This window comes from Acipenser ruthenus, chromosome 9 (genome assembly GCF_902713425.1).
Source record: "Acipenser ruthenus chromosome 9, fAciRut3.2 maternal haplotype, whole genome shotgun sequence".
Classification (NCBI taxonomy): Eukaryota; Metazoa; Chordata; class Actinopteri; order Acipenseriformes; family Acipenseridae; genus Acipenser; species Acipenser ruthenus.
The window spans coordinates 37,796,193-37,821,429 of NC_081197.1; the positions used below are offsets into that span (position 1 = coordinate 37,796,193).

Below are 25,237 nucleotides of genomic sequence, written 5' to 3' on the forward strand. Positions count from 1 at the left end.
GAAATAGCCAGTTTGAATAGAACTATCTGGCACTTTAGCCTCACCAAAGTGACCATAAGCAATGCTTGAATGCATGACAAATCCAAAATCCCCGGATACCATAATATTTTGCTTGATGCTTGTAGATCTCATCAACATCTATCCAAACATATCTTTGGGTGATTTTTTGGAGTCCCCCACGCAAGTTATTACAGCCTAAACTTGGTACAAATAGCAAAAATTCAAATTTCAAGGGGGTTTAATAAGTGGTGGGACTTGAAACCAAATGTTTTTCACAGAATTTGGAAGACTGGTACCTAAGGGTCTTATAGCTATACTTACACTGTAGGACCCACATCCCCTACATGGTAAAGGGTTAGGCTGAAGTTCGAATAAAACTCGTCAGTTACCTCTCGTCTGGCAATTTGCCAGAAGTAAGTAGGGTGCTCCTAGTATTTTTTTTCTGAAAAGCCCTATTCAATATGAGTAGAACGAGGTGCTACACATGATGGTAGCATCTAAATTGCACCCAGGGTGATTTTTCTGGTCAAGGTCCCTTTCTCACTTTAGGTCAAAGGGGACATTTAAAAAAAATAATGGCTATCATTTCTGAACTCCGCGTGTTTGAAAACCCCAGGTGAATTTTTCTAAGACGGACAGGCAACGGCACTGGTTAAGTTGGCATGGAATGACCCATTGGTTGGTATAGGAATTATTTTGTCCCAGTGGATCACTATATGCGGTTGATTCTTATAAACTGACTGCACTGTATCTGGTTGATTTTTAAAATATAGAAACCTGTTTATCTTAAGATGCAGAAAGAATCTGCTTGAAACTCTTCTATATTAACACATTTAGATTACCCTCAACCTCACTGACTTTAACTTTTATTTTTTTCCCCATCCTAGTTCCTCAGCAGATCCTCTGAGGGGCTGAATGTCAGATGTATCTCTGAAGAAAAGTTTGACACTGTGTCTGTCCTTTTGGATGACAGCAGCAGAAATACATCTTCAGTCCAAAGTTATGAACAAAGCAACATTAATGATCTAAATAGCCTCAGATGCTGAAGAAACTGACATTTGGGTCACCACAATAACTGGGGGGGGGGAGGTCTTTTAAGTCTGGTGGTGTTTTGATATCAGCCATGTTCGTTTCCATTGGCCACAGGCTGACGTCAACCCGATTTCAATGGAGAGTTCCTTCAGCTAATTAGGATTACAGGCTGCCAGAAATCCTTCCAACTTCCTCTGAAGGAGAGGAAAGGCCTTCAGAATCAGACCCAGGCCTCTCTAAGAGTTTTTTTTATATATATTTTTACCCCAAATAATGCACTAAAATGTTGGGTTTTTTTTGTTAATTTCTTTATGGCTATTGAAAATGCGTCTTGCATGAGTTGTGTGCGGATGGATTTGAGAATGTCTAACGCTGCACATTAAGAACAGTTTTACTTGCACCTCATCCTACTTTTAAAAGACTTGGTATTGGCTGGGTTGGACTTGGTGCTGGGCCTAATGGTATTGGCTGGGTTGGACTTGGTGCTGGGCCTAATGGTATTGGCTGGGTTGGACATGCTACTGGACCTAATGGTATTGGTTGGGTTGCCTTAAAATCTGTAGAAAAGAACAGGATCTCACAGCAACCTACTGTCAAGCAAAATCATGACATAACTTGTTCTTGGAAAATCTATATTGAAAATGACTTGTTCCATCAGAATAGGCATGTAAGCTGCGAAAAGAAAAGTCACCACCAGATGTGTGTCAATAAAGCGCCCAAAATACTGAATATTGCCAAGAGAGACTACTTGTGGATTTCACAACTATTCATACGCCTTTTAAAAAAATTGAGATACATATATTTTTTAAGTTGTACTATTTCTATTTAGGAATCCACACACACAATTTTTATTACTCCATTCATTCACCCTCTATATGACATGCATGACAAAGCCACCCGACTGTTTTCCAGCATGACCGGCTTAGTAAGGACCTCTTTGTCAAACTAGTTAGATTTTCCCACTCGAGAATAATTGAGACTTGATTTCGGGTTTTTTTTCTTACTGCAGCAGACGATTGTAATTCCATTGCCAGAAAGGGCTTGAAGGCTGTGTTTGCCTTTGTTCCCCTTTGTTTACCACTTATTTTCAAGTTAACAAATGGCTTACCTAGGTTAAATGTCTTCACCATACATTGAGCTGTGGCCTTTCGGTAATCTTAGTTTATAGAAATTAAATAGCTCTATATCCAATGTATGCTGATTGTCCTTTGGTTTTCATTTTCACACTACTGTCAGTTGTCTACCAGATGTTCAGACTAATTTACGATTTAGACTGTTAACTCAATCTACCAATTTAGCATATCGTAGCACATGTAAGGGATGCTTTTTGCTGTAGGGACTATCCTCTTATTACAGTAGAACTTGTCCTATCCGATTTAACTGATTCCAGGGTCCATAAAAATAACCTCTCTCAGAGGGAGTCATTATACTACATTGTTGTGGCGTTATTGACAGCAGGGCATTCTAAATTAACAATGTCAGGTACATCAGTGTATCTAAAACACCAAAGTATAGTTCTGCACTAATACTATACAAAGAAAATCAATGAAAATGAATGCAAAACCAAGCACTGTAATACAGTAGTTGGCAGTTCACAAAACAACACTCTTGCTGTGCTTTCTCCGCCCATATCAAGCTGATCTGACAGGTTTGTTTTTTGCATCGTGCTTGTTAATCCGAGACAGAAACAACAACTTGAAAGCATGCATACAAACACAAACTGGCTTTGGAGGTTGGCAAAATAGATCTTGTTTACGAGTTTTAACTCTACAGTAACTATATTAATCCCTGGGCAGCTGCGTGAAGTGACAGCAAGTAAAAAGTGAAACTAAATTCCCAAACGTAAGTCTTTTCTTTATCTGCAGCTGTCCAATCTTTCCTGCTAAACTGCACTCCATTGATTAATAAGGAGGCTGTGTGGTCCAGTGGTTAAAGAAAAGGGCTTGTAACCAGGAGGTCCCCGGTTTCAAATCCCACCTCAGCCACTGACTCATTGTGTGACCCTGAGCAAGTCACTTAACCTCCTTGTGCTCCGTCTTTCGGGTAAGACGTAATTGTAAGTGACTCTGCAGCTGATGCATAGTTCACACACCCTAGTCTCTAAGTCGCCTTGGATAAAGGCGTCTGCTAAATAAACAAATAATAATAATAAGGGTATCATATCTTAAAGGACTGGATATGACAGGTTCTACTGTATTACGTTTGTAAGATTTGTTATGTTCTGTATATAGCTACATTTGTACAATCATTACTATTAAATGTATTAAACCATTTTATACTTTATACGTATTCCTTGTGTTGTGGAAAAAATATGTAAAAACTGCTACCACCTTTGACACATTTACTTTGTTTTCAACACGATAACCAACAAAGGTTTCTTGGTTGGTAGAGGTTTAAATCATCTGTTTAAAAAGCATTTGTGCTGTTGTCTTTCATTGGAAGGATATCATTGAGCCTTTAAACTAAAATCAGAACTTCATGCACAACACCTCGAGACCACAAGACATGTATTGTACATAAGTCTTGAAAATTGGCCATAGGAGAAAATTCCCTTTACTGTGTTTTTAGGTAAAGTAACAAGAAGCTTAGCCCCAACCCTTGTTTGATTACCTACTACCAATATGATCTCTCTGACCCTAACTTTTTCAGCATGTCTTTCACAATACAATTCTCTTGCGTCGTAACAACCCAAACTTACTTTATTTTATTTATTCTCTTTAATCTACACAGGAGTACAATATATTTGTTAATAAATGTACACAATAATCACAAACCCTTTTTTTCCCCCTGTTCATGGCGTCCTATTTACAGCTGATCCTTGTGGTGCAATTCAACATAAAGGATGATAGATGATACATATTTCAGATATTTAAAAAAAAAAAAGCAGCTGAAGGGAGGTGGTAACTTTAACTACAGTGTCAAAAACAATACTACATAAGTCAAGACAATATGGCAATTTGTTCCCTCTTAAAAATAAAAAAGAAAAAAAAAATACAACCTGTAAAATGATCTGTTGGCCGAATATAAAACACTGGCTAAGGGATTGAGCTGTACAAGATAATATTATTCTCAGTTTGACAGTATTAATATTAGCTGCCTTTCTTCAGTGTTCTCACCAGGGCTCTGAAGCACGGGGGTCATTACCTTTAATACCTCTATCCAAACTACAGTACAGCGCTGTCACCAAGATCCTAAAAGCACAGGGAGGTCCCAATAATTTTACCTGTTCACTGCTATATTTTGCTATAATCTTGTACCCCTGCATCCACTAAATTAGAAAGAAAACATTGTTTCTAACCTCTCAGTGTCTCTGTTGCTTTCAAATGGCACCATCAATAATCTGATGGTATCACGCCACAGTGGAGTGGTTCAGTGCACAAAAGGGTAAATAAAACAGGTCTTGCAGCAATGCTAACTGCTGTTATTATTTTGTTCATTGAATGGCCCTCTAAGGATGGTGAAAAACGTGCTCACGGGCTTGCTTTCAATTAGTTCCATTTTGCTTTCTGCAAGGGATTGCAGGACCTGGTAGCATTTTGCTGGGAGTAATTCAGTAAGTCATTACATTGAATCTGGTTACCCTCTAGAGTTTTTTTTAGGATCTTGGTGAGAACAGTGAAGGAAGGATATCTTGGTGCTGACAGATATGGAGGGGCTATCCCCACAGATCTTCTGTTCTTCCAAACTTGTAGATCAGTGTACTGTAAAACAGACAAAACACAATGTAAACAGGTTTCATTATTTTCATACAGCCAACCCTTAAAAAAAATTATAAAAAGGGAGCTGAAGATGTGAACAGACCCGTAGAGACACAACACAATAAGAAGGGAACAGTGACACCTCTGATGATGTACAGGAGATAATGCAGGTTCTGATTCTGTGAGCAAATTCCAAACCATAAAATAAAGGTGTAGCTTTTGTGACTAATGGACTATAACAATGTATGTGCTCTTGAATGTATTTTACAAGAGTACATGTTGTCTCACTGTAAGTAGTCTACAAAGCAAGTGTATGTATATAATATATATATATATATATATACAGTGCCTTGCGAAAGTATTCGGCCCCCTTGAACTTTGCGACCTTTTGCCACATTTCAGGCTTCAAACATAAAGATATGAAACTGTAATTTTTTGTGAAGAATCAACAACAAGTGGGACACAATCATGAAGTGGAACGAAATTTATTGGATATTTCAAACTTTTTTAACAAATAAAAAACTGAAAAATTGGGCGTGCAAAATTATTCAGCCCCTTTACTTTCAGTGCAGCAAACTCTCTCCAGAAGTTCAGTGAGGATCTCTGAATGATCCAATGTTGACCTAAATGACTAATGATGATAAATAGAATCCACCTGTGTGTAATCAAGTCTCCGTATAAATGCACCTGCACTGTGATAGTCTCAGAGGTCCGTTTAAAGCGCAGAGAGCATCATGAAGAACAAGGAACACACCAGGCAGGTCCGAGATACTGTTGTGGAGAAGTTTAAAGCCGGATTTGGATACAAAAAGATTTCCCAAGCTTTAAACATCCCAAGGAGCACTGTGCAAGCGATAATGTTGAAATGGAAGGAGTATCAGACCACTGCAAATCTACCAAGACCTGGCCGTCCCTCTAAACTTTCAGCTCATACAAGGAGAAGACTGATCAGAGATGCAGCCAAGAGGCCCATGATCACTCTGGATGAACTGCAGAGATCTACAGCTGAGGTGGGAGACTCTGTCCATAGGACAACAATCAGTCGTATACTGCACAAATCTGGCCTTTATGGAAGAGTGGCAAGAAGAAAGCCATTTCTTAAAGATATCCATAAAAAGTGTCGTTTACAGTTTGCCACAAGCCACCTGGGAGACACACCAAACATGTGGAAGAAGGTGCTCTGGTCAGATGAAACCAAAATCAAACTTTTTGGCAACAATGCAAAACGTTATGTTTGGCGTAAAAGCAACACAGCTCATCACCCTGAACACACCATCCCCACTGTCAAACATGGTGGTGGCAGCATCATGGTTTGGGCCTGCTTTTCTTCAGCAGGGACAGGGAAGATGGTTAAAATTGATGGGAAGATGGATGGAGCCAAATACAGGACCATTCTGGAAGAAAACCTGATGGAGTCTGCAAAAGACCTGAGACTGGGACAGAGATTTGTCTTCCAACAAGACAATGATCCAAAACATAAAGCAAAATCTACAATGGAATGGTTCACAAATAAACATATCCAGGTGTTAGAATGGCCAAGTCAAAGTCCAGACCTGAATCCAATCGAGAATCTGTGGAAAGAACTGAAAACTGCTGTTCACAAATGCTCTCCATCCAACCTCACTGAGCTCGAGCTGTTTTGCAAGGAGGAATGGGCAAAAATTCTCGATGTGCAAAACTGATAGAGACATACCCCAAGCGACTTACAGCTGTAATCGCAGCAAAAGGTGGCGCTACAAAGTATTAACTTAAGGGGGCTGAATAATTTTGCACGCCCAATTTTTCAGTTTTTTATTTGTTAAAAAAGTTTGAAATATCCAATAAATTTCGTTCCACTTCATGATTGTGTCCCACTTGTTGTTGATTCTTCACAAAAAATTACAGTTTCATATCTTTATGTTTGAAGCCTGAAATGTGGCAAAAGGTCGCAAAGTTCAAGGGGGCCGAATACTTTCGCAAGGCACTGTATATATATATATATATATATATATATATATATATATATATATATATATATACACACACACACACACACATTCTAATTTGAGTAAATCTCTGCTCCCTCAGTGTTGAGACCAAACCCAAAGGGGGTACTATATGCAGATTAACACTGAGAAGTGTTATACTGATGTGAGGTGGAAGAAAGTGTAAACCAAATCAACAAGCTACTTACCTAAAAAATATTAATGCATTTTGGAAAAACACAGCAAGCCCAGGGTACACATCCTTCTCTGCAATAAAGATCAAATCATTATTCTTAACAGGCATCTAACCCAACTACAACCACAAGAACAAGTCCTGGATCATTACCTTCATGATTTAAATCTGGGGTCAAAAGAAACAACAGCTTGATTTTGTTTTTATTTTACCAGCAGTAACTTATAAACAGGAGGCTCAAGATAATATAGTATTAGAAATCTAGGAATCTATTTTATGATACAAACAGAGATGCAACTGTTAATTTCTAACTAATGCTGCTACTGCTTTCCCCCCAGGGGTAATGTATAGACTTGCTTATTAAAATAATTCAATTACATTTAAAACAAAGTGGAAAGGGGTTTGTAAAACAGCAGGTTTATACATATTAGGGTGCCGGTATCAACATCATTATGTGAATTAGAGCCTTGCGAAAGAAAATAATGCATTCGTAACTACAGTATAAAACACTCTATGGTTGTATATGTAGTAGTAACAAAATAAAATCAATTGGCAAACATTTTGAACATGTATTCAACATTAGTATCTGTTTTGGGGCCAAAACAAACATAGGAATTTAAGAATGTGAACAAAAACTAATTTTAAAATGAATACTTGTAGTCTAAACGTTTGTCCTTTTAGTGTTACTAAACATAAAAAATTACAGAAACAACAACTACGATGAACACCTACTTGGAACAACATAGGCTCCGAACAGAATCCACATGGAAGCAATGAGGGATCCGAACATTATCATAAAGCCAACAAACAGCCAGATTCTTGCACCTGTGGACAAACAGCAAATATTAGTAATTGCTGCATGGGGTGGGGTCTCCAGTAATAGCTAATTTTAAATGACTACAATCATCTCCACTCATACAAATCAGCAACAGCCCGGATTATGCACCCACAGCGGGGATAATAATGCTTTTCAACCACACCCTGAGGCAGTGTTTTTTTTTTTTTTTTTCTCTCAACTGTTTTTCCACTGTTTGGCATTACAAGAATTTAAGGAGTGACGTTACAGACTGAAAGCACGTCAGTTAATTGAGGAGTGGAAAAAACCCTAGGTGAAATGACCACGGAAATGAAACACTATCTGAAAGCATGTGCTGCACACTGATGTCTTAACCTGATGTACTACTAGATTTAAAATAATCATAGTAAATACAAAAAGCTGTAACAGGTGTTTCTTTCACAACAGCACATTTCATACCTATATAACAAATAGGAGTGCACAACAGGTAACAGTATTCACTACTTTGTCAGCTACTTTAATGTATGTGTTTTGATAGTCTGTTGAGGACAACAGAAGGGAACAGCAACATAATTCTGTACACCTCATTACTGGTGGTGGAAATAGACAGAACCGTAGTAGAGTGGAGGAGTATCCAACAAAGTTTTGACACCAGTATTGACAAGTCCTGACACTTTTTGGATCCGAGGCATAAGTGCATTCTTACCTATCCTTCCAAAGCAGCCTTCCCCGTAAATGTCCCCTCTCACCTGGCCGTTAGACACGGCATTTATCCTGAAACACAGAATACACAGTGATCTGAAATGTAGAACACTGCATATCAAGTAGTAGGACCATAAACTCGTTACTGTATATTGTGCACGAACACAACTACATTTAGTAAAACAAAAAGGGGAATATGTATACAGGGGTGCCGATTGTATGTGCATCCAGGTTTTCCTGTACTTCATCCTGTGACCTCGTGGTCTATATACTGTAGAAACCAGTACCAGCAATGATTCTAGCAAACCTGTATCTCTGGTAGTTTCTCTGAAAATAGGCACCCCATCCTATCCAGTTTCCTCGTCACACAACACCATTTATACAGAGGGAATGGAAAAAGCAGTATGTAGCAATTTTGGTATTGGGGAGTTTCAAATAAGACACAGATCCAAAGTACTCCCTCCCCTCCAGAATCCCCTATAAATAGCTGTTATGCTACAGTGTGAAAGCATGCAAGAAAAGACTCACATGAAGAAGGCGATTGTGGAAAAGACACCACAGGTGTGGAAGGCATGATTCAGCTGCTCCTGGCTCGGGTAAACCACAGCAGCATCGATCATTATCCACCAGCCAGTGAAGAACTGCAGGGGGCACAAAGACAATGCACGGGTTGCAACACGGTTTGGAAAATGTTACGGTTCATCACTTTCAATTGTTATCAGCACTTCATGAGCAGCTAAGCCGCTTCTGGCAGGACAGCACTGTGGCCCAAGATGTTACTGGCAGTAAAGGGGACTCAATCAGGGAAGCTGCAGTGAAGCGCTGTTTGTGCACGTTTATTAAACAAAAACTAATAAACAAAAGGCACAAGGGCCAAAATAAAAGGTTAAAACAAAACAAAACAAATACATACATTTCAAAATAAATGTTTGCTATTGTCCAGGCTGGGCAGAGTCTTCACTGCACTTTTTCAAAACACAGGTCAAATACTCACCCCAAAATCCCTCAAACATAGGGGTTTTCTCTCCTTTTATGTATAATGTGGCCATTCCCCAATTAGCACTCAGTTAAGAACATAAGAAAGTTTACAAACGAGAGGAGGCCATTCGGCCCATCTTGCTCGTTTGGTTGTTAGTAGCTTATTGATCCTAGAATCTCATCAAGCTGCTTCTTGAAGGATCCCAGGGTGTCAGTTGGTTCCAGACCCTCACAATTCTCTGTGTTTAAAAGTGTCTCCTATTTTCTGTTCTGAATGCCCCTTTATCTAATCTCCATTTGTGACCCCTGGGCTTCCACCCTGCCACACCATTATTTACCAATTTAGTTAAATGATCTGATGAGATGGCGACAATAATGGGGACCAAAATACAAAAAAAATGCCATATTTAGCACCTAAATCCAGCAGTACAGAATGTGGAATAAAAGTGACGTGATTTGCAATCACAGTGCAAGTGATAAATTAATGTAACAAATCAAATGTCCCAGTTTTATCAAATACAACAATTCACAGGATATTGCCTTTATAAACTGTTCAATGAATGTATTATTTTACTTTGCAGATGAAATGTACATCTTTTAAAAAATGGTAAGTTAATAATTTAGGGGTCCGTTCAAAGCAGTCTAAAAAGTGGCAGATATAAATACAAACAGCGTTAAAATACTAAATTAAGACCTAAACCTTTCATTTCACAAAATACACTTTCAAACTCACACACACCGTTAGATATGCTGACGCAAATCCCCTTCTCTAATGATTTTAACAACAGTTGTATTTAGATCTGGCACTGTTTCGATCCACTGAACAGACCTCTTAGTGTTTTAATTGTTGTAATGTTAGTGCTCTCGGACAGACAATGAAACCTCTTCATCGAGTCGCTGGCTTTCTGTTTTACTCTTGGCGAACGCTGCATCCTTCAGCAACAGAACTTGGTGCCAATGGAAAAGGAGAAATCACCTTCTTTTTAGATTGTTTGTTAGAATAATAGCCTGTCAACATTTTAATTAAATGATAACATTTAAATTGTATCTAAATAGATCACTGGTTGCTGCCGTCTGTCATTTTCGTGTCATGAATTGAAGCAACTGAGGCTAGTAAATCTGGATCTTCATTTCTCCATAAACGTAAAAATTATGAAAGCAAAAACAGGATGCATTTGGTGTCAAGATAAGAATTATTTGCTTTAACTATTGTGCATCAGCCTCAGTTACTGTAACTTTGCATTGCCAAATAAAAACACCCAACTTCCTCTTTCATTTGAATTTGCAGCACTGCTGTCATGCAAGTATGATTCAGAAAAAGATAGCATTAGCAGGAAGTCTGTATGAATACCTTGGATTCCCATCCAGCCCATATCTGCTTCAAGATAAAAGCCTTATACTACTTTTCAGTGCAGACAGATAATAAAAATAAATTGTATGGAAGGTAGATGAAGACTAATAAACCTTCAGCAGCAAACCTGTGTACATGGTTATCTGTATTATAAACAGTAGAATTGCCATTTTTGTGTATTGAGTCTCATTTCTCAATAAAATAGTTTCAAAGTCTTATACTGTTGGGACTAACAGATGGTCTAAGTTTGACCCACGTAGAAAATTGCGATCCAACTTCTTTTCAATAGGATTCTTGACCTAGGTTCTAACAGACTTTACACCAAGATTATTAATGTACTCCAATATTGACTGAAGAATATCCGGTATGTGCTATTTAAATAGAAATATTATTTTTAAAAAGAACATTAAGCTTGCACACCCTAGTTCCCAGAACTCTGGATAGCATCTATGTAACTCCACAGGTTAATTCCCTTTATGAATTTGTCCCAGATTACAGTGTCTTTTGAGAGAGGGATGATGAAGCTATGGTCTTAGCCCTAGCAAGACTAAATGATCTTCCAGGCTTTAACTGGCTGCGCAGCAAATAAGACATATACTTTTTGTTGTTCCCCACACTTTCCAGAACAAAGTACGACAATACTGAGTGAAGGAGCAGACTTACCAAGACTCCAGCCACTATGGAAGCACCAGCATTCCTCCTCTCTCCCCAGTCAATGCATTCACACTCGGACCAGCGAAAGTTATCCAGGAACCCGGCCATCCCGAATTCAGGGTGTGATCTCCTTGCTCTTTACCCGTAAGTTTTCATGCACTCATCCACTGCTGAAAATGGCTCTGTATTTCTGATCCAGACAAATGAAAAAATATATATATATTTTGTATTATTATTTTGGTTCAGACATATTGTCAATCCTGGCAGATGGATTTTACAGATTCCTAAACTATAGTGAAATACAAAACACATCAGCACGGGTGATTTCAAATGGCCAGAAAATGTAAATAAATAAATAAATAAAATAAAAAATAATTGTATTATATCATCTATGGACAAACGGTTTGTATCACCTTATAAAATTAAATAATTTTGCTTCATAAATTCAAATTAAAACTGTTGAATAATGTTATGTTAACATATTGATTTTACTGTAAAGCTACGTCTTAGTTGGTGCTTATCTTGGCAAGAGCCGAGTTCAAATCAGCATGAAGTTTCAACATCTACTCTCGTGTAATGGAAATCTTGCATACCACTTTGCAGTTTCACACACGCAACAGAAAACTGACAAAAATCAAAAAATGTGATATTCAGAAATTAACATGAAATAATGTACTACTATTTATGGCTTCTGGTAGACTTTTGATATATCATTTTGTAGTTTCTTTGATTACATGATGTAAAATTAAAGATCTACATTTTGTTCATATAATTTTTATCTTATTTTGTCAATCCGAAAATTCCACGTGATGCTAAACTTTTGTCCATAGATGTACAAAAGCCTAAAACGGGTATTTTTATTTGTATTCAATGCTTATCATTCATAAAAAGCATGTACAGCACTGACTTCTAATACTGTTCAGTCAAGGTTTGTTTTTAATGTCTGCTAATGTTTTCTCCATCATGAAAGTGAAACTGTTTCCTTTTAACAGGTTTAATTATGATGTAACAATGCACTTTAATTCCCATTAGAAGTGCATTTGCCTTCCTGGAAATGCAGGTACAGCAGGCCTGCAGATTCAGGAGTCAGACTCTGTCCAGTAGAGTATCAGGTGTTTACCATTGAGCGATCAGACGAATTCTCACAGTGACATCTGAGCACCACCTCGCTGTTTGTTTGCCTATTTAAACTAAAAGTAAAATATGCAATTTGAAAATTCTGGAATGCATCTGAATATGATGAGCTTCAATACTTTAAATATTCTTTTTCAACATTCATCAAAAACAGTCTTGGCCTCCAAATTATATATATATATATATATATATATATAATATATATATATATATATATATATATATATATATATATATTGCAAAAGCCTGTTAGATGTAAACATAGGCCTCTACAGTAAGTCTGGAAAAACAATTTTAAAAATGTAATTTTGAGTAAATGTGTGTGTGTGTATATATATATATATTATATATATATATATATATATATATATATATACACATCGCGACTACTGGAGAAGCAGACACAGGCAGAAACAAGGCACATGTTTTAGCTCATGCATCATTCATACTCAAATATGATCATACATGTCAGTGTGTGCTTGTCTCGTTGTCTAGTAGTAGTAGAAATGTTTTAGCAATCCCCTTTTAATGGCCGTAGTACTGTACTTAACCAACTGAAAATTAACAAAATAAGAAATGTATTTATTTATACAGAAAATGTACCCATGGAGACCGAGGCCTCGTTTGCAACGGGGTCCTGTTTACAAAACAATTACAATATAAGCAACACAATAAATACTTCCGCAAACTTAGGCTGGGCCGCCAAATCAAAACTTTGACAACCCGCTATAATCGCACTTAACAAAACTGTATTTAATAGTGTTTTCTTTTACGAGTAGAAGAAATATGATACAAAAAAAGAAAAGGAAACGCTATTAAATGCAGTTTTGTTAAGTGCGATTACAGCGGGTTGTCAAAGTTTTGATTTGGTCCCAGCCTTAGTAGTAGTAAGCAGCCTACAGAAAAGAACAACATAAAGACACATCTATATGTTAATGTGGACTAAGCGGAAAACAATGGCAAGAGGCTCTAAGCAATTCCCAAATACAATCTTTATAGCCAGAAAAGCAGACTGTCAAATTCCATCGTCATATTACTATAAGTCTACGTTAAAATAACAAAAGCTTTAGGTAGTTTCACTCACGATTTGCAAAACAAAGAAAAGCTACCCGTTTCTCAACCTTGGAGCAAAGGGCAGTTAATTATTTATGTATGTGTTTAATTTAAATACTAATACTACTAATAAGAATAATAATACATAATGAATGAATAAATAAATAAATAAATAAATAAAAAGGAATAATGTATACTGCCATTCTTATTGCAATAAAGGTGTTCGCCCGCACCAAAAACCTTGTATATTACTGTTTATTAAATGTTTACTCAAAAGTGAGTAGCGATAGAAATATTTTGAACATACTGTATATTTATGTGTGCATGTACTTCCCATTGTGCACCATCGTTACTTCCTTCAATTAACTGTTTTTATTTCAATACATGTAAATTAGACGCACGATGGTATCTTCAGGTTAATGTTAACAACACTGGTCAGCCCTATTTTAGATAAGATCTTTAAAAAATATCCGAGTTTTGTCGCAGAATGTGTTTTCCTTACCTCTAGATGTGTTGCCCTTTAAGTTCCTGTAGCAGATCCAGTGAGGTTGGGCTTTGAACGACGTAATTCTATCCAATCATATTGCGTCGTGCCCAGTCGCAGGAAAAAACAGAAATGGGGCTTCGGCGAGAAGCAGTAGCAGTAAAGAAGATTGATTTTATTGCTCTCTGAAATGTTCACAGTGACATCTGGTGTTTTGGATGTCATGATTACATTTTTTATTTTATTTTATTTTTTTAATGATTTATTAAATAATGTTATCAACTGTGAGATCAACGTGTGGAGTAGGAAAGATATAGAGCTTGAACCAACCAGAGTTTGGTTCCACTTTTCTGGGGGTGAACTGGAACCAACCATGTAACTTAGTATTACAGTATGCATATTAAAATGAAACATTTGAAAACTACGAACTATGTGAACAAGAATAAAAAGGGAAGCGTCATTTCTAAGGCAAATTCATGCTGGCAGACGCACAGTTTCTTGGCTCAGTTCTACCAGCACCTCAAGTCTGAACAAGCTGCAAATCCTGCAAATCACCAGCTGTGACCAACAGGAGAGCAGGTCATTGCTTACTTACACATGTGAATGCAGACAGAGCCCTGGGGTTTAATCTCTCTTCTAATTGTATTTATAAAAGCTGTATTTGAGTTTTTGTTGTGGTGGTAACTTAATAAAAGACATTGCATGTCTAAGGGCGCAGCTATCTGTTTTGTTCAGCTAACAGCAACCTGACATTTTTCAATATAAAAAAATCAAGACAACTGTTGCTGGCAATGACTGCCCTAAAAAGTGTGTCATGGTCTTGAGGCATACACTCTAAAGTTCAGATTCTGTCGGTTTTGACACTTAGTGATTGCCTGTTACATAATATACACAAAATAAAATGGAAATAAAACGTTTTCTTTGTTTAGAATGACTTGGTGACATTTGTCCCATGAGTGAAACATATTGCTTTGGTAAACTATGGTTATTTTCCTGCAATATTATGCTTGTGTTTGTAAATCAACCTGTTTTGTTTTGAAATGTTTTGTTCGATTGTATTTTCTCTCTCGGGGAATTACAAAGGGCTGGAACTGTTAGGCAGGCTGGTATGTTTTGTTCCATGTCTTGAATGTTCTTAAAATATTGATACAAGGAATACTTCCTGATATTTGACAGGGAGGAAAATAAGTTGGACTAATTTGGTTGCTCCCAGTTTCAAACGTGGGCGGCGCCAGTGCTCGTCATTCTTAGCTGGAGCTTCAGTTACCAATAGACCTGTTGCCATAGATACAGCGCAGAAAGGATATTTTGCAGCAAGTTAACAAATGTTCCTACAATGCCCCCTTGTGGTGTTTTAGTTACTACAGAACAGTTTTTAAGTGAAATACAATGAAAACATTACGTTCCGTAAACCTGGTTCCCTAAAAGAAAGGATGACCAACAACATACTTATGAGATATGCTTGCCTATTGGTAGGTATTACTGAGATCTTTATATCAGAGCTGCTGATAGGCCCCTTCCTTGGGTGACGTTCTCGGTCCTACCTACCGAGAGATCAAAACAGTCAGGGTTCCTAGCCGGCACTATCATATGCATTTGAGACTGTGTCCACAATCCAGTGCGATAGTCGCTGCTTCAAGAGGGACTGTCATAGGGTCTGTATACCGTGACAGACAAAGAGCTGGTCAGAATGATGCAGAGCTCTTGTCCTATCCACGTAACACCCCAATGCCCGTACCAGGCAGAGGAAGTTCAATCTCCTTTCCTCCTCCGAAGAAAATGGAGGTGGATGTAAAGACTCCAGTTCCACAGACTGATTCATGTGGAAGGCTGTGATCACCTTATGGAGGAAAACAGGGTTTGTACGTAGTGATACCCTGTAGACATCTTCCCAAATACGCATGCAGGAGCTGTGTACCGACAGCGCCTATAACTCATTGACCCGCTTACTGGAGGTGATAGCCAAGAGGAAGGCTGTAGTCAAAGACAGATACTTCAACTCTATGGAATGTATGGGCTCAAACAGGGCCTTCGTGAGAGCCTCCAGTACAATATCAAGACTCCATTCAGGGAGAAGGACCCTCCTTGGAGGGCGTAATCACCGAATACCGTTAAAAAAAAGGGGTTGCCAAGAAATGCGCGCCTGGAGATACTGAATCAATGGGGCCATGGCACGCAGAAATGGCCGCCAGTGTAGAAGGTGACCTACCAGCATCGAGCAGTTCTTGCAGAAACTGCAAGATAACTGGCATGTACAAGAGACTGGGTCATGACCCTTAGTCAGACACCAGTTCTGAAAATATCTCCATTTGTAGGCATATAACGACCTAGTGGAGCCTGACCTAGCGTTCTGCAACGTACCCACTACTGTGTCAGTTAGCCCTAAGGCTGACCAGCGGTCCCGTTCAGGGGCCAGACCCATAATTGGAACCTGCCCGGTTCCGGATGCCTGAGAGTGCCTTTCACCTGACTGAGGAGATCCATGCGAAGCTGGCACAGGGTCGAAAACCAGATTCTCCTGGGCCACCGGGGCGCCACAGGAGAACTGTCGCTTTCTTTAACTAGACCTTCTCTGCGAAGGCCGGGAGCAATGGTATCGGTAGGAACACATAAAGGAGCATCCTGGGCCACTCATGGGCTAGGGCGTCAACGTCAAGTGAACCGCCTAAGCGGTGGAGGGAGTACCACAGGGGGCAGTGTGTCATCTCCGCCAAGGCGTAGAGATCAACCTGTGCCTTCCCAAACCGTTCCCAAATGTGCGCCTTCGTGCAGATGAGAGGCACACCTCCACCAGCGCAGGGCTGTCGAACATGAGCTCGACACTGTCAGCCGACGGTGTCTGTCATGCTTTGGATACAAGTTGAATGCATTGAGCCACGCTTGAAGCGGACGCATGCAAAGTAAGCCCAGCTCGATAGCTGATACGGCTGTGTCCATCAGAACCAACATTTTCTGACACCTGTCGAAACCGGGAGAGGCAACTTTGAATAGCTGCTACCCTGTCATCCAACAGGTATACACGCATCGTACTGGAGTCCAGTCGGAGCTCCGAGTATGTTGTGCACTGTAGTGGTGTAAACCGACTGTTTGCATCGTTGATGGTGAGGCCCAGCCACACTAGATGCTCTGTCACAATCGCCGTGTGGGCCACTGCTCCCTCTCGCGACTGGGAACAAATCAACCAGTCGTCAAGGTAGTTTAATACTTTGATCCCCTGCAACCACAAGGGGTCCAGGATAGCGTCTACGCACTTTGAAAACGTGCCACTTGCCGAGACGCCCTGCAAGATCTCCTCCACAGCTGGCCCAAAGGTATGCCCCGGGGATATCGGCGCATCTAGTAGCGCCACTTTGTCTGCATCTGGGATCCTCACTTGTGGCAGCCATAGCTGTCTGTGAGCTACCACGAGGCTTGCCAGGCTCCGGCCTAGGGTTTGCCCTTGAGATCCGGAGATCTGGAGTAGCAGATGCCATCCATGTAGGTCGTTAGTATGCCCGCTGTGTTAGCCAAGCGGGTTACCTGTGCCTCCGCTGCATATGCCCTCCTCACGTGTGTCTCTGTAACCCTGCACTGCTGGTTCAGGCACACAGGGTCCTTGGGCAAACCACCCACCGGCAGGGCCTTGACTAAGGCCGCAATGGTGGAGTCGACCGGGGGAAACCCTGCCAAGCTTGCTTCAGCATGCTTGGCGCCGAGGCCGGATGATCCCAAGAGAAGTGTACCTCCTCCAGGAAATCGCTTAACCCATCTCGCTTGTGGAGATGGGGAACGGCTACGCAGGGGCGATGCACCAAGCACCGTGCGCATGTAGTGTATTGTTACCGTGTGCACCGAGTACCGTGCGCACCGATCACCGAGTACAGCGAGCACCGCACCGGGTGTACCTGCACCTAGGTACTAAACAGTGATTGCACCGAGCACCATACACACCGAGTGCACCAAGCACCGTGTGCACCGCGTACCACATGCACCGAGGCGCTACGTGCACCGAAGCACCGTGTGCACTGAGCACCGTGGGCACCAGGCACTGTATGCACCATGTGCACCGAGGACCATGCGCACCGAGGCACCAAAGTACCAAGGGCTGAGCATGCACCCAAATACCGAAGCACCGGGGGGGGGCAGCTAAAGCAGCAGTGCCTGCCCTGACCAGATGTGTAGTCACACACCTGGTCAGCGCACAGCATAAACCAGGGAGATACACAGGCTAAAGCCGCGATGGGCGAATTTAAAAACAACAGAGCCCGACACACCAGGGTGGGTGGGCCGAGGCAGCTGGCAAGGTCTACTCTACAGGAGGGCAGATAACAACGCAGCCCTGATGGAGGAAAAACACAACTGACTAGCTGTTTTTTTTTTTGAAGGCCCGTCAACCCAGGAAGGGGCCTATCGGCAGCTCTGATATAAAGAGCTCAGTAATACCTACCAACAGTCAGGCATCTCTCATAAGTATGTTGTTGGTCATCTTCTAATTGAAATGGAACTGATTAGAATCATTGGTTATTGAAGTAAAACATTGCTTTACCACAAACATTGCACAGATACTGACCTATTCCAAATGCAGCCTTGGTAATCAATCAATCTACAAAATGGCTCACTGAATGATAAAGTGCATCTACTGAAACAAAAGGATAATTTGGCAACAATATTCACAAACCATAAAAATAATCAATGTTAAAGGGTACATAAGGACCTTTTTATTTTATTGTGTTACATGTTCCCATGTGTTGCTACAACTGTTTAAGTAAGGTGGGTGTATTGTTTTAATTTAGTTTTTTTACATTTTGACCACTTTTTTAAACTTTTAAATTGCATTCCCTGCCTCAAGATGGCTTCCCATGTATCCGCATGGACCTCTCAGAACTACATTTCCCATCACCCCCCTGCTCACTGGTAAATCCATCTCAGTTACATATCTGAGCAGGAGGATGATGGGAAATTTAGTTCTGAGAGGTCCATGTAGGACACACAGCTATTTAATACATACTGTAAGAAGACTTTGGGTCCACTTGATTTTCTCTGCAGGTATTTGCAGTAAGCTGCTGCCATATCTGGCATCACAATGCTGTTACACTGTAGGGCAGAGGTGGCCACGGTTGACCCTTCCAACCCTGTTCTAAATAGTTTAATTGAACTGTGGCAAAGTGGTTAACAGTGTGCAGGTGCAGGAATGCTGCAGTGATCAATGAACAGACAGACAGCAATAATCCAGGTGCAATGATTTTTTTATTTGGGAATCCAAAGTCTGATGACAAACGGCAGTAAACAATATCAATGAGAACAAGCAATACAGCAGCATGTACTGCTCTGTTGTTGGTCCCATAATAATAACAATCCCGTTCCTACCCACACGTAACACAAAACACAAAGTCCACAGTGAGTGCTAAAGTGCTTGTGGTGTAAATAGTTATTCATGAAACAATGTGCAGTGATGTTTGCTGCAGCAAACCACAACTCAACTGCAACTCTCGCTAAGATGGCTCTCTTCATTAACATATTTTTTCTTAGTACATACGACAAAATGTGCACTTTGTGAACTGTCATAAAGAAAATGCAAATTGTGGTATGTTTGCACTGCGACTGGTCCATCTTAGTACATCTACCCCTTATTTAAGAGAAAATATGTTTCATTGTCACATGCATCTAATAAAAAGTCCTTATATAGGCAAATATTAGAACTTAAGTACTATATGGTAGTCAATATACATTGATTATTTGCACATTTTAAACACAGCTGTTGTCAGTCTGACTTCTGTTTCTATCTTAGAATAATACCCAACAAATGACGTATTAATATAAAACACGGTATCATCAGCAGTCTTAGCAGAATAAAATCAAGTGCACTTTCACTAATGCAGGTCCCAAAAGCCCATTTGAACTTACATATCTCATACAAAATCAAACCACACCTCTTCTCTCTCTCCCAAATTAAACTCCAGTGTTATTATTGCTAATCTTGGTGCCAGTGTTTGTAACAGCTGCAGGTTGTGAATCAGCCAAACCTGAGACAAAACATTCCAGTAAGCCTTCCAATAAGAAAACCAAGTGAAGATGGTCTTACTTATCATTAACGGTAAGCTCCTTTTGTCTAGCTATAACTTAGCAGAATGTTAGTATTTCTGTCTGTAGTCAATCAAAGCATTAAAGAGTTTTCAAAGAGAATACTTCCTCTGCAGTTAGATTGTCAGAGAATGCGAGAATGTTCAATAAAAGAAAACAACTGGGAATCATCTCGTATACAACTTTGTAGTTGGGAAGTGATTAAATGAAACACATTGCTTGCAATGAGACTCTAAGCTAAGGCAGACTGAGATTCCAAAAAGTTTGGAATTCATGAAATTGTTATAACCTGTTGCTTTGGAGACCAGCAGAATTCTGCATTGATTTAGTTAATAATATAAGGCAGTCCTCAAATAAGTAGGTTGAAGCTCTGAGTCTACTGTTGCTGAATCATTTGTGTTGAGTTTTAGGAAATTGTTGTAAATGAAAAAAAACATACATATAGGAATTGAAATAAACATTAATTTTTTTATTGCTGTCAACCCCTTTGTAAGATTCTAAAATTAGCTTGAAACTTGAATAGAATGTTTTATCAACAATAGTACAATAAATCATAACAAAATATACAAAGGGGTGGGGCACTCAGCCACAGGAATACATTTGTTACAGTATCTCTAGGCTTGTAGATTTCCTGTATTGCTGAAAACATTATTGTGCATTTTTCTTTTCTTAACCTGGATTATACTACGATTGAGAAAAAATGTTGCATCATTCTCGGTATCACATGAAACTACAGAATTACTTTAATTCGTTTCATCATAACATTCCGATTTACAATAAACCGTTTGTCTATGTGAAGCATCATTGTTGGGATCATTTCTGGTCACCACGATGATTCAGTAAATAACCTCTATTTAACCAATTTAACAATATTTGTCATACATTTATTTATATTGATAAAGATGATATCAAAACACCATAAACAAGTTAAATGCCATGATATCAGAAATTAAAATACTATTTCCACAGCAAAGGTAAATGTTTTTTTTTCTTTTTTTTGGAATGGGACACAGGGGACATATGTCAGATTAAGAACCTGCATGTTTTCCTCAATGTCTTTTAAATAACTATTATATTATTTTCAGTGTGCACGTATGCAGGGGGTAGGTATGCAAGGGTAGATCTTTAGAATAACCTTTTTATCTCTCCTATTCCCCTCCCACAGCCTGCAGCTATGTGGTGAGGAAGATCAGAGCTGCCCTCACCAGTGCTGACCAGCCAGTGAAGCCTTCCAAAGCATCATGTAGCCAGGCCAAAGGTGAGCGATTGATAACTGGCAGCTTTGGCTACATTTATTAAGAGGTTATGTCTGTCCAGCAAGAGACCAAACACTTGGTTTATTAACCCAAATACAGTCAGCACTCACATATCCGAACCTATAAAATGTTGACTTCAGTGACGGTTAAATGCGTGTGATGCATATCTGATTATTTCATTTTGCCCCGTTCCAACCCTTGTCTGTTTTTCAGGGAACACAAAAAAGATACAATATCAAAAATATGTATCTGAAAAGATTGTGTTTTAAAATAAGTAGGCTTCCATTTAGATGTACTGGATTGGTTTAGTTGGTACACTACAGAAGAAGTATTTTAATTCTGAACGACATGATAATGAAAATACCACTTGCCAAAAGATTGTACGTGGATTGTAATACAGTACATACTTTTAAATCTGATACGTATTATAGCAGTTTGTACAATTCACCATTAACGACCCAACAGCAAAATTAAATCAAAATGTTAGCCATGCACATAACTCCATACAACATAAAAGGTAATGTAATTTAGCAAAAGATTTTAAAAAATAGCCTAAAACAAACAAACAAACAAACAAAAACACGCAGTCTCCAGAAATGAAACAGGATCCAAAGTAAGTACCGTATTCAAAACTGCAGAATATAGTGCTCGATAAGGCCCTAATGTCACAGTTCACTTTGAAATGAAAATGCACAAAAACAACTAAATATCACAGATTGGAAAAAAAAAAAAAACAGTATCTAAAACTGTTTAATGATTTACTGTTACATTACCGTAGCTTGTCTCTCCCATTTGTTTTGGCTGCATTTTTGTCAGGTGAAACAGGAGGAAGCGCTGTGTTACTGCACAGGGGTCTCACTATTTACCGCAAAAAAACGCACAAAAAAACCCAAAAAACAGTAAAATATAAAGCAAAATACAGTAAAATACAACAGATATATAATTCAAGATCAATATAAAATATAAAGAAATTGCCACTGTCATGAGCAGTCAAGACTGGGTCGTGGTTTGATAGAGGGTAGATTTATTGTCTGTACCTATTAATTAATAGCAGCTGTTTCAGACTGATTTGGCATGCAGATATATATATATATATGTGTATACATGTGCAGTAAACTTCCATTGAGACTGTATTAATAATTCAAAGAGTAGCTACATTTCCATTCTCTTTTGCCTTAATGGATTTTGTCGCTCCAGCTGAGGTGTCATTTTATTTCAAATGCCAGTTAAATTCACTCTAATGAATGTCTTATTTTCAACAATGTAATAAAATATGATAATGCAGAGTACAGTTAGTCTCATATGACTTTTTGGAATGAGCAACTGTTTTGTGTGAGTGGGGGGTGGGGAGGGCTATAGTGTTTAATAATACAAATGAACTAATTCCTAATTTCTTTACGTCCCACAGAGCGAAAGGCAGTCGTGGAGCAGTATAAACAAGAGCCAGTCCTGAGCAGCAAACCTCCCTGTGAGAGAGCTGTTCAGAAATGCGGCTTCTGAGGTTAAAGGTCACATTGTCCATGGAGGAAGGAGGGACAATGATACCAGAAAATGAGTCATGTCAGCAAGCTCAGCAAATTCATCCCGCCAATTAAAAAAAAAAAAAAGTTAATTATATCATAGCTTTGTCACCTTTACATAATATAGATTTACAAAATCTGCATTTTATTTATAGAAATATACCAGCCAGACCCCCTTTCCCCTCTCCTCAACCAATGCCTCCTTCCCTTCCTCTCTCCTGCTTAGTGTAAAACCTCTTAATTAAAAAGCTGACTATCTCTGCCCAGCAAGTGAATGAAGACTTGGTCATAAACTCTATGCATATGGGAGGTGACCAGGTCTGAAGAAATTGTTTTTGCTGTTTGTATACCTTTCAATAAAGTCTATCCCAGAAACTGTTTTGTGTCACCTGGTATTTGTACATCATCAGCCACTATAGGAAGTGATTAGCATTAATGAGAGTGTGGTCTTTTGTATCCAGGAAGTAAAAGAAACAAAGAAAATGTGTAAATTGTTCATCCCTAATGAGCAAGCGAGTTTCACCCAGAATACCTGAAGCACAATGTGATCAGAACTTTCTAAAGGGGCACGCAGTGACTGGTGGATATTTTTATAGACTGAAATAAACTAATGAGACAAATATACAGCAATTGATTTTTATTAGATTCATATGGCCCTTTATACATTATTTAAACAGAGAAAGTATTTATATCAATCGAATAAACTTCACTGTGTCTGTTAGAACTGTAATTCAAATTGTCCTTCAAAAAAAAAAAAAAAAAAAAAAAAAATATATACAGGTTTTGCCAGGAAGGCTTAAGGAGCCATGCATTCAGGAAGAATATATAATATTGCTATGCCTAGTGTAATGTTGTTCACTAGCAACAGTTTATGCACACCTTTAATTAATCATAAAATATATTTTTAAAAAATGTGGATTCGATCATTTAAGGCATAAAATTCACATGCTCTAAATTGGCCATATAAAGGGGTTGCAGGGTAGCGGGGACGGGACAGTGGCATCCTTCTATCGCAATTGTAAATCTGCTTTTCTAGTGTTGTTTGCACACAAATTGTGTTTTCTATTTAATGTTGATACTGTTTAGCTTTGTTATTTTTTTAAAAAACTTTTATTTGAACTTGTTTGGGATACTTTGGTTGCCTGGATCATCAATATGACATCTGACACTCATTCATCATTTTTCTATTTAATTTAAAAAAACAAAAAACATATGAACATTAAAGAAAACAATTGCATTCATGATTTGTTAATTGGAAGGTTTCTGTAAATTGGAAGGTTTCGTAATTGCATTGTTTTCATTAAATGCGGCGATCATGACTTATTTTTTAAGTTGTATGCACAACTCTTTGCATTAGGGTTACATGGATAGACCTCAGTGTTGTTTCTAGTCTGCATCAATGGTATGTAGCTTTATGGAGAACATTTTTCAAAAATACATGTATCATTTTCTAGATGCTGAAAAAAAACCTGGAAATGTACTTATGTTATGCCACCAGGTGGCAGTATTAAGCAATGATTTTTTTTTTCTTTTATACGGTGTCATTTTGTATTGCAGGCTAAAATTCTTGACAACCAAGGAGGACGGTTATTATAGAAATAGGTGGACACTAATCTTCACAGTTAGATGTCAAAAAAATTCCAAATATATTTTTGTATTTGCATACATTATCTGTTCTTTACAAAGATAATTTTTTTCATTATTACATTCACTATGTTATACATTATTTTAAAAAGAGAGGATATATCTTAACACACAGATGTGGCACACACATATTACATACTTTGTATGTAATTTATACATACTGTATGTCAACTGCTGGTAAACAAGCAGCAATGACATGGCTCACTAAAACCATGCCTAAAGACAATCACCCCAGGCCAAGCGAAACATGAAGAACACATTATTCACACTGTGTCCCATGTGCAATTGCAATTATTTTCTTTAACATTCTAGCAAATAAAAATCAATAACATTCTCAACCAAGGGCTAATTTGCCACACAAGCTATCCAAACTCTGCTTTATTAATAAACTACAAAGGGATCTCTCTCTCTTGATTAATCAATAATTCATGCTGCTGGTGCTGAAGGCAGTATAAAATAATGTTTCATGTGCAGAGAAACTTTTTTTTTTTTTTAAGAAAGAAAATGACAGGCGTTTTTATTGTTTACATAACATATCAAGCAAAACAACAACAACAACAACAACAACAACAACAACAACAACAAAAACAACAACAAAAACATCGACACAGATAAAAGGTAAACCATTTTGATACAGATTCACCCAGGAACAATTTATAAAGAAAATAGCCTACTGACATAAAAAAAAAGCCAAATTAAGCAATTGAGAAAAAAACAA

At 38.6% G+C, this 25,237-nt stretch overlaps 2 protein-coding genes and 1 long non-coding RNA gene across 4 annotated transcripts in view; 2 read left to right on the plus strand and 1 right to left on the minus strand.

Annotated features, from left to right (window-relative positions):
* Positions 1 to 3,315, plus strand: part of LOC117405271 (interferon alpha/beta receptor 1b-like) — a 43,411-nt gene extending 40,096 nt beyond the window's left edge. Inside the window, exon 8 of the mRNA XM_059029939.1 lies at positions 888 to 3,315. Within this exon, the coding sequence (XP_058885922.1) occupies positions 888 to 1,046 (159 nt within the window). The 3' untranslated portion in view covers positions 1,047 to 3,315. The remainder of the gene's footprint in view (positions 1 to 887) is intronic.
* Positions 3,316 to 3,721: 406 nt separating this feature from the next.
* LOC117405256 (transmembrane protein 50B-like) lies at positions 3,722 to 14,178 on the minus strand. 2 transcript variants are annotated; one of them, XM_034008180.3, is made up of 7 exons: positions 14,058 to 14,178; positions 11,378 to 11,558; positions 8,914 to 9,026; positions 8,390 to 8,457; positions 7,620 to 7,712; positions 6,904 to 6,961; positions 3,722 to 4,733 (listed from the first exon to the last, which is right to left on the minus strand). In XM_034008180.3, the coding sequence occupies exons 2-7, from the start codon at positions 11,474 to 11,476 to the stop codon at positions 4,688 to 4,690; spliced, it is 477 nt and encodes a 158-aa protein (XP_033864071.1). In that variant the 5' UTR covers positions 11,477 to 11,558; positions 14,058 to 14,178; the 3' UTR covers positions 3,722 to 4,687. The 2 variants fall into 2 exon arrangements, with proteins under 2 accessions (XP_033864071.1, XP_033864072.1); XM_034008181.2 differs by lacking the exon at positions 14,058 to 14,178 and adding an exon at positions 12,489 to 12,508.
* Positions 14,179 to 18,973: 4,795 nt separating this feature from the next.
* On the plus strand, positions 18,974 to 23,253 carry LOC117405162 (uncharacterized). Its single transcript, XR_004544826.3, has 3 exons — positions 18,974 to 20,112; positions 21,265 to 21,357; positions 22,764 to 23,253. It is a non-coding gene; the product is annotated as an uncharacterized LOC117405162 (long non-coding RNA).
* The last annotated feature ends 1,984 nt before the right edge of the window (positions 23,254 to 25,237 follow it).